Consider the following 10,757-nt stretch of genomic DNA (forward strand, 5'->3'; position numbering starts at 1 on the left):
CTGCAGGATCGAGAAGCAGGAGGGTGCTGTTGCTGCTAAGGGGAGCGTGGGGTGGGTGAGCTGCGCTGCTTGGGTCGGCCAAGGCCGAGCAGGGAGTTTCAGGGTGTAGCTAATTGTCACATGCGTCTTGAGCATGGCGCCACCGTATAAATGTCTGGTGTCCTGGCTGGCTTCGTACAGCCTCGGTGAGGTAGCATGAAGGTTACGGTAAGTGGTGTATAGGCATATAACGTAGAGGTTACAGTAAGTGTAGTGAGGTTATGGTACGCATGGTAAGGTCACACCTCCAGTCAGGAAAAGATAACCCTTAGAGGACATCCTTTCTGTGTTTACCAGGCTCTGGTTACTTGTTACTAGTAATGGTAAGAGTTTCACTGCTTATAATTTATAAGTACTCCAATGTAAAGCTATGAGTAAAACCCACTCTTTTCACTTGGAGTTTAGTAATTTGCAGAACTCCTTTCAGGCTTTGGTAAGTTTTCATACTTCCCTGGCTGTTTGTACAGCTTTTTGCTGTACAGACAGTGCATGCCTATTTTTAATATCCAAAGGTACAAATTGTTACTGTTTCTTTTTTTACAGGAAGATTGACAACCACTAACCCTTCTGAACAGAAAGTATTTCCAAATCTTCCCCAGGGCAAGAGCATTTATTCACTTATGCCAACTGGAAGCTGTGTTTCAGTGATATTCAGTGATGCTGATGACATAGCATTGCCCAACAGACCTTATCTTTTAGGTTCTGACTTCTCTGCATTGTAGATTTTCCAAGTTTAGTCGCCATCGAAGAAGATCGTTTGCATATGGATATATTGCAGAATCAGGGTAGCTAAAAAAAAGAATGTGAGAAACTGAATTAAGCCCTTAATCATAATAGCTTTAAAACTATATTTTGTGTTCTTTTCTCTTGGCTCATGCAATTTGCATCACGACTTTAAACCTTTCCTGCTCAGTAGAAGAACTAGCAAGTCAACTGAGATTCCTTTGGATATTTGTGGATCTTTTGCTTGAAGTTCATGACGTTGTTTATATCGGAGCTGTGCACTAACGCTTGTGGGACCGTGTCTTTTTTCTTTCCCAACAAAAGCTATTCTGTTTTCCTGTATTCCTGAGTTCCAAAAATAGGGCTTAATGAAGACAACATGCACTCCTAAATACCCACTCCTAATTGCACTGCAATTGGTTGTTACTGTACACAGGACAGTGGCACTTCAGAATTTGGCCTGTACTTTTCTGCACTTTCTTGCGATTAATTCTGAGATGTGTTGTAGGTAGGACTAATCTTCAAGAGCATGGAATCCAGGGTAAGTTTAGAGATGAAGACTACGAAATAGCAAATTTCCTATACTATTCTGGAGAACCAGCCTTCTAGGACTGGGGACCTGGTTAGAAAAATGGAGTCTTTTTTGAATCTCTTCAGAATTTCTGGGTCTCCACAGCTGCTCAGTTTCTGTTTCTTGTTTGGACCCCTCTTTGAATTAAGAGATTCTCATGTTTGAAACCCAACCCTGTTCAGTCTTCCCATCTAGAATTTCAGGTCTGTAAATGCTGTAGCTACCTGTACATAATCTTCCACATACCAGCTGAAACTGACTTCTAGGGTTCTTCTCTTATAGCATGGGAAGAAGAAAAGAAGCCCTTTGTTTTTGTTTTGGGTTTTTTTTTTTTGGAGGGGGGGGTGGGGGAGTTAAAGGAATGTGTTTATCTGCAACTGGTATATTAAGGCCCAAGGGAATTATTGTGCAAAAATCTTGGTGGTCATAAGAGGTATATTAATCTAACCCAAGTCTGACTGCATGCAGAGGTTATGTTAGTACTCCGTCCTAGACAGAGCCCTCCTGCCATCAGTCCAGACAGTGGCTTCGCCTTCCCATCTTGGGTTGATGTTGCCTCTAAGTTTGGAGTTCAGGGTGATACAGTCCCTTTTTGCCCACTGGGCTCCTTTGTACTCCTGCATAGTGCTTGTAGAGCAGGCTAAGGGGGTAAACCAAGTTTCTGTCTCTCAGTGCTTATAACCAAAGGTTGTCAAGCATCTTTCTTAATATGGGCTTAGTCTTAGCCTTAGGTAGGACTCAAGAGTCTGCCAACTGACCATACTGTTTATTCATGCATCACTGGTTAACATGTGGCATAGATTTAGCTGATTTTAGTTTACCAGCATTTGGAAATGCCTCAGAAAAAAATGATCAGGTAGATTGTGGCAAGACAGTCAATTTCTGAATCTTTTATGATTACCTGTTCCAGCAGCAATCTTTCACATTTTTCCAGTGGCAATTCCAGGCTTGCTTTCAAGTACTGATGTATTGATACATGCCATGCTAGAAGATCCACTACTGAAACAGGTAGCTGGAACTGAAGAACTTGAGCTAGAAATGTCTGTACTTTTAAAGCCAATGATTATCCAATTAAGATCAGTAACAGGCTGGTCTCAAGTTAGAAGAGAATTATTTTTCTTCATTTTGAATCACAGGAAAGATTAAACTTGGCCCACTACCTTATCTTAGAAAGTGGCTGAAGATAACATGAATTGACCCAAATTACTTAAGTACAGGCTGCAGAAGAAAAGGTGAAGTTAAGCAGATAGCTTCTATGAAAGGATTTCAAGTGCATGAATGTTACTGTTAAGTCAGTCTACATGGAATACTGGCAGAGATTTGTCTGTAGGAATGAGTAGAAAGTTCTATGACTATCAAACAACACAACAAACCTTCAGTAGGTAAAAATGAAGGGTTTTTTTTTTTTTGTCGTGTGAGATTTCTGGGCAATACTTACCTACCTACCAAAAATTAACACTCTGAAGAAATGTGTTATGTAATTACATCATCTTTTGTGCCTTTATAATCCTTGTTAGAGGTATGGATGAGATGCTAATGCGTAAAAAATTTGCAGTCTAGATAAAAATTCATACCTGAGCATGTTGTTTGCTCATTAATTTGTACAGATAGACCTAAGTACTCTGTATGGTGTAAACTGAGAAGCAAGGCCATGAGTCTCCATTAACTGCACTAAAGTAATGGGTTTATACATCCCTTTTTTAATGTATGAGCTATGTGTATATGTTTGACTTCACTGTTACGATCAAAACCAGTCACTTGCATTCAGTAGTAATATGTGAAATCTGGAAAATTAGCATCTTTCCTTCATAAATCCTTCTGCCCAGCATATTTTATTATATCCTTGCATTATATCTCACATACAACTTTTGTAGAAAAGTGTGATTCTCAGTGACTTGGGGATACTGAATTTTTGTACTTGAAATAGATTATACTTTGAGGAAAAGAAGGACACTCTTTAAATTCAGTAAAAATGCAACTTTGAAACTCTATGCCAGGAGGTGTTTTCATATACTGCTTAGACTCTTGTAAGCATCATTTTTATGGCACTCAAAACTATCTATATGTCTAGGATCCTTTTACGAGTTCTGGTTGATATGAAGGTATGTAGCTAGACTCTGTCTTTGCTCTGCATTTGACTTTTGGAGGAATCAAGACTTTCTAGTGTGTTGTACAGCAAATAAGTTGCTTAGAATATCTAACGCTGTACAAGGATTGTTTTCCATAGTGTCAAACTTACTGCTGAGTCTTAGGCATTACCTCTGAGGATCTTCACATCATTCAAATATAAATACAAAGTTTAAATCAGTTATTTGGCTGTTTTTCTTCCATCAGTGCAGAGGGATTTATCAAAAAGGATGTCTCTGGGCTGAGTGTTGAGGCAGCAAATCAGTCAACAAGTCTTCCCTTTGTGCTAAATCAAATGTCTCGCCTTACATGTGTCTTCTCCCAGCTGGCAAAGAGGTGATGTGTGTGGAGTTGGTAAAGTTCTGTGTCTCAATAAAAATATTTTAAATTCTTTGTGTATACCATGTGTTTAAATTTTGTGTGTGGCTATTTACACATATATAAAGCATATGCATAAAGATGTGTGTTTATGTGTGTGTATATGTATGTATATATTCTAAACTTGGAGCTGTTGGTTTCTCCTCCAGAGATTACCAATATAAGACATTTTTTTCCTAAACATTGTATGCATTGGTACAACTGCTGACAAGAGTAAAGGCCTAATTCTGTCTAGCATCCTTGTTAATATGAATAGTTATTAATCAATAAAAAAGCAATTAATTTACATATACAAAATACACTAGTTTCTGTAACAAGCACATTGGTTTCTATTCTTTTAATTTTAAGTAAAGTACTAAGGTCACTTTGTTTTGTTGCACATAAATCTTGGATTAATTAGTAACTTACCATCTGTGATGTTCAGAAGTCTGGAACTGTCTCTTGCAAACCTCAGGAAAAAATCTCCTAATTAATGCTTAACTCCAGACACTGGAGTTTTTCATCCAGCTTTCCCCATTTATCGAGTTATCTTGCATCTATTTTCAGATGCTGAGCAGATGCTAAGTAGGTTATTCAGTCTGTAAACACAGATAATTATACATTGAGATGTTTTCCTTGCTTTCTAAGTACATAAGCGATTTTTTATACTATGTAATGAATGCTCCTGTTTCTCCCGATATTAGGTTGCTCATCTCTATATCCAGACTGATTGTTACAAATAATGTTTATGTTTTTCCTTGCTGTCTTTACTAAAAACAAAAAAAAATCTTTTAAATATTCACATGAATTGTAGTGTTTAAACAATGTTAAACTAGCAAATTTCAAAATAAAGTAAAAGTAAGTACTCACTGCTAGTTTTTTAAATTCCATTATACGTTTAAGGATTATTCATGTAAGTAGCTGTGTGTGATTTGAGTGTGTCCAACTGCTAAGACAGGGATTGTTTACATAAGTAAAAGTTTATAGAGTATGTCCCAAAATTAGCTGTAGGTGCTGTGGAAGATTGTCTAATGTCATCCTTTACTTCAGCTCTAATCATTTCAGGTAATCAGAATAGGTTTTAAAATCTGATAACTCTTCAGCACTTTGTGGCTTTCTGACCAAGGGAAGTGTGTTTGGAGCTTTGCCATGTCATGTATCTAAAAGATGTACCTCTTGCCCACGTCATGGAAGGCGTCAGAAGTATTCCAACGATTCATTTACTCTGTAACGGACTTGCCAGTAGGTAAATTACGTCTCTTGTAAGGATCGTGTGTTATAAGCTGCGAACACCATTCCATTTCTCCCAAGGTGCAGAACTTAAATCCTTGTTTTTCCAACTTGGAAAATGTAAATATTCATGAAAATATGGCAAGATAGGATTATTTAGGGTATCGAATGAATGTATTATTTTTATTGTCATCTTGGATTTGGCAGGCAGCACTTCAAAGAGATGTTTACAATATTTATATGATGGTAAATTAGGTTCATTAAGTGGTTGTACAAGAGATTTTGGAAGAAAAGGGAGAAATTACAAAGCTAGAGATGTTTGTGTAGTTTTTGAGTGTGATTTTGTGGTTAAAGTGTTTGTATTGGGAGGACTAAGGGAAAAAACACGTTGACAGTGCTGTCTGGTTGGCGCAAGTGGTTGTGATTGCTCAAACAGTGTCCTTTGTAGAGAGTAAAACACTAACAGACATAATCAGAGTACCTCTTCAGAGCTATCTTTGCAATCATAGTGAATTTCTATTCCACAAATTAACTTACTTTCCCTCCCTTTTCCCTCCCTGCCCCCCAACCTTTTTTGTTTGTTTTTAAGTTAGCCTAGATTAGAACTGGTTTAATGCAGTCAAGAGGCTTCTTGTAAAATTTTCCTAAAGGTTAAATGTTTCTTTCTACAGTGTATGGTTTAGGTTGAGGCTTTTATTAACTTTCTAATTGCCAAATCAGGTAGAATTCTAGCATGGGGGATGAACTTTCTAATTTTTTTACCTAAATACTTATTTATAGGTGCTATTCCGTGAAATATATAGATAATTTCTGATCAGTACACCATGTATCTGTAAGTAAATTCTGCTGGTAAACAGTAATGCCTTATAAATAATTTCCTCATGGCAGTTCATTTGAGACACCTTCAGAAGAATTCAAGAGCTTCAGCTGAGCTGAAGAGCCTTACGCTGAAAAAAAGTGTTATGTTTTATTTAAATTATACAAGAAACTTGAAAGTAGAGGGAAAGTTAAGGAATACAACTAATTATCTCATATAAGCATGCTATGAGGTACAGGATGGTCAGTCTGTGATCTCCCTCTCAGAGACTGTAGCTACACATTAGTATAGATGGTACTGTGATGTTCCAAGGGATGGATTCAGTATCCACTGAAGTTCCTGCTCACCTTTCTTTCTATGAAAATGGTGATGAAAATGATACTTGCATAGATACAAGAAATGTGTAACTTTGTTAAAATTACATTTTATTAGTTGGAGCTGATAGTTCTTTTAATGTTTCTGTTGTGAGATCTGGAGTAGTTGAGAAATGAATAAAAAATAATTGATGTTAATAAATTAACAGAAATAAAAGACTGTTAGCTGATGCTTTTATACTGTTGGTGCTTTCATTGTGAAGACATCTAATTTGTGAAACTGCTGAGGATCATATTAGGTTTTGCTGTTTAATGAAATACAGAAACAATTTTAAAGGCTAGCCTGTGCGTATTACCTTTAAGATTTAAACCTAGATTTCAGTTTGTTGTGAAACAAGGTACTGAAAATTTCTGATTCCCTTGGCTCCTTTGATGGCCTCGGTTAAAAGCCTTAATGGTAGCTACTTAGGAAATTGTAATATAAAATCTAAATTCCTTGCAATAACTATCCTTTTACCTTCCAAATTCAGTGCTAGACAACTTAGCATGGGTGATAAAGCAGAGGCAGAATTTAGTTGGTGAATTTAGAGGAAGCCTTTTAGAAAACAGTCTTGCATAGCTTCCTGCTTACCTCTGCAAAGTATCTTCAAGAAATTTTAGTTGTGGGACATAGCAGTTAATTTTCTTCACCACCACTTAATAATGAGAAACAGTAATTAGACTTGGGAATTAGAACTACTGCATCACCAACTTTATTTTTCATGATCCATCTTTAAGATGACTTTTCACAGTATCACCTATAATTCTTCTACACAGATGTTACCTCAGGAAGTAACGCCTCTAATGGACTCTTCCTTAGAGTTAGGCCATTGCCCTTCAACACACAGCTCTTCCTGTGCCTCAGACATACTCGTTTATGTTGCTGCCTTCCAGCCTTAGAAGCCAGGGTGATCATGTCCTAGATAAAGGGTAGGATCTCTGCTTCAGCAAAATAGGTTCTTGTATTTCCACTCTGCAGGAGGAAAATTGCCTAATGGGTAACAGACCCACTACATTGTTATATTCTGCCATTTCAGAGGGGTAGGAGGGACCTTGAAAAAGTTCTTTGGATATGCTGATGATCATACCTGTTTCTACTAGTAAACTAAAACTGTTTATGACTCTGTGTGTGTGTGAACAAAATGGGTCCATACTTTGTGGGAGGGGAGGAGTGGGTAGGCAAAGGAGAATGTTCCTCTGTAAAATTTTACATGTCTAAATTCAAAAATTGAGGATGAATTTGATGCAGTATCAAACTGAATAACCCTAAAGGTAACCTGAGTAAGAAAACTGGGTTTCACATATATTTTACATAGAAACTACAGGCTTCTTCTGTATGTTCCAATTTTCTTTTTCTGACACAAAATTACAACTGTGGTCCATTAACAATTTGACAGGGTTCTACATGCATCATAACAACTCACTCATTTGATCCAGTACAGCAGCCTTAGTGATTAGCTTAAAATATACAATGAAATTACAGCTAATTTAATGAACTAAACCTGAATGTGACCACATATTGAAAACATTTTTTAACTGTGCTTTTCATACAATACCTGATGCTTAGCTGACACCCACATTTATTTTTTCTAGTTACTGAAGAATTACCAGAAGTGGAGAATTGAATGCCCAGAAATAAGTGCAGATTTACGACCATCTTCTGTTCTTGGTCTCTTACTTGCTGGCTATCATGGAGTCCTGAGATCAAGGGATCCACATGGAAGCAAAGTTCTAATATACAGAATTGGTGAGTGACAAAAATTGTTTGAACCTGTTTCCAACCTGGCTTTGGCACTGATGTTTCTGGTTTGTTTCATGGTTTTGGTTTTGTTCTTTTGTTTTTGTTTTTTTTTTTTTAATTATCGCAATTTCAGCAATGAGATACACAATCTTGTAGAATTCCTGTACTGAAGAAAAATTGTATGAATTGATTGAATTGATGATCTGTTGTTTCTGCTAGCATAACTGTTACTGAATGATGCTGTTCCTGTCAAAACCTTGTACTGGAGGCTACAGCCATAGGTAGAACATACTGCATTAGGATTACTACATGTACCAACATCTTGCATTAGGTAGTACCATCTACAAAAAGAGCCTAGAGGATGAATGACAGAGCAGGCATACAAAATAACTTCTGTACTGGCAAATTGTTTAATTTTAGGACCTTTTATATTACTAATTACTTTTTATTCCTGAGAAGTGCATTAAAAGTAGTAGCATGGAAAAGAACAGGTGTATGTGGTATTCTTGTGGTAATGCAGAGTAATCTATCTGCTCTTCAGGACAGTGGGATCCCAAGTTATTTACAGCATACGATGTATTTCGTGTAAGTCTCATCACATCTGAACTCATTGTAAAGGAGACTGAGACTCAGCGGAATGGAGTCAAGGCTATCTTTGATCTTCAAGGGTGGCGATTTGCTCATGCATTTCAGATCAGTCCAGCAGTGGCCAAGAAAATTGCTGCTGTTCTGACAGTAAGTATGACATACCACTTTACACTGCTTCATTGCTGTAACTCCCAATTTTTCATTTGTTTTAAGCTATAGTAAATTTTCCTCCTGTAGACCTTTTTAGAGTCTATGAAGCTTGAAAGAACAAAATCTTAAATCGGTTAAAAGTAGGTTGAGCTTCATTTGACTTAAAGTGCGTTCTTGTATAGCAGTAAGTACCCTTTAACCTCTGATGTTCTGTAAGAACTCCATCGACCTGTTACGTCATAAGAGTTTAATGAGAAGCCCAGTTTTGTAAGGGTCTGTGTTTGTTATCCCATTTTTTACCCTGAGACTCAGAGCATGTGCTGAGTTAAGAGCAAGACAGTACTAACCTGTTACCAATATGGATGATGCTACGTGATCTTCGCCTGCTACCAACAGAATGTATAATTTTTATGTTCTGCTTGCTTTTTGCCCCCCCCCCCCATTCCTCCAAGAATTATTTTGTGCAGCTTACTACTACCTCATCTCTTATTTTTCACAAAACTTGTAGGGACTTTACTGCTTTTAAGACTTGTTCTTTTCTGACAAATTTGTTTGAACTTTGGCAATGGATATGAGAGGAAGTAAAAAGGAATGCAGGAAAAATAAGGAGACAGAGAATTGACAGACAAGCTACAGTGTAGTGCTATTTTCCTTCAGAGTTAGGTTGAAAGTCAGTGATAATAAAACTTTTGGCCCGCAATGTGGAAATGAGCCGGGGAGATAATCTCTTGCTCTGATTTGGTAAGATGCATATCTGAGGTTCAGTCAAAGCTTAGTCATAGAACTAGTATCATTGTAACTCCAGCTGTTCTTCCATTTTGGTACCTTCTGTGAAACTTCTGTGAACCCAGAAGGTCTTCCCAACTTCCCACATCTAGAGTAATAACTCTTGATGTTCATATGGTCCTGAGCCAGATCTCATGAGAACTGGACTAGGAAGAGTGTCTCAGTTGATTTCTGAGGTAGTAAAAAAAATTCCTAGTAATTTTTTAACCTTGGAATAGAGCAGAAAGGAGGTAGAACAGGATTTGCATTTACAGCTAAAGGTTTCAATACATTACCTCAAACCAGGAAATTTTTTGAGTATCGTGTTTCTATCATGACCTATTTCAGATCTGTTGCATGGTTTTCAAGCTTCTAAATTTTTATTGTAGGTATTGAAAAAACAGATGGAAAGCATTTGTGTGTTTCCAGTGTTCTTTTCTAAGAAGAGAAACAAGTTTAACTCACTTGTTTTCAGGTTTCTTTCATCACTTTAACTGGGTTCATATATTTCACCCAGAGATTGTTGTAGTGTTGTTCAATATACTTTATAAGTAAGAATTAAGGAATCTTAGTTTCAACCCTATTTTTTACTTTACAAACATGTCTTGCAAGTTACTGCCCTGTAGGAAGAAACAGAAGTTAATAGAAAAGAAATACATACTAAGAAAAGGGAAGCATAATCAGATTAGTAAGTGACATCATCTTGAAAAATCTGTTACCCCAGGCAAAACCAAATGGTTTTGTGAAAAACGTAACAGTAGACTTTAAGTATATGATAGCACATAATAGCATGCAGTAAACCTATAATCTGATAATTTTAAGGTCTTTGTCATACATTAAAATTTAAAAGGAGTTGCACTTAAGAAAGATGGGGTTTTGTTTTGAGTTTGTTTTTTTTTTTTTTTTATCCATAGAAGAGTGCCTGAAATAATGTGAGAAGAGTTACTATACTAATGGGGAGAAATGTTAGTGAGGAGTACCATTTTTATAAGCAGAAAACCTCTGGTTGCAGAGGTAGTATCAGGTGGGGTATGAATGGAAGATACACTTTCCCCATTGCATAATGGTGTCTTTCAGTATTTTTAACTTTCAAAGGTCTGGGACTTCTAAATAAATTGTGAATCAAGTAGAAGTATTCATATTATAAAGGCTGTATAGCAGACCATTTTTATTTTCATTATTACAGTAATCTTGTTGTAAAACTGAACTTCTGGCTTGCTCGAATTCCCAGTAATTTCAAGGCTTGTCTCTAAATTATAATTTATTTATAATTAATAACTAGCCTTTACAATAAAT

General features: G+C 36.7%; 1 protein-coding gene across 1 annotated transcript; it reads left to right on the forward strand.

Annotated features, from left to right (window-relative positions):
• Positions 1-195: 195 nt before the first annotated feature.
• On the forward strand, positions 196-8,693 carry LOC104401507 (alpha-tocopherol transfer protein-like; the record flags this gene model as incomplete). Its single annotated transcript, XM_010014076.1, has 3 exons — positions 196-207; positions 7,811-7,964; positions 8,500-8,693. Coding segments are annotated over exons 1-3 (360 nt in total), but the record flags the coding sequence as incomplete, so codon positions are not given.
• Positions 8,694-10,757: the final 2,064 nt, after the last annotated feature.

Source organism: Nestor notabilis, unplaced genomic scaffold (assembly GCF_000696875.1).
Source record: "Nestor notabilis isolate BGI_N333 unplaced genomic scaffold, ASM69687v1 scaffold32744, whole genome shotgun sequence".
NCBI lineage: Eukaryota > Metazoa > Chordata > Aves > Psittaciformes > Psittacidae > Nestor > Nestor notabilis.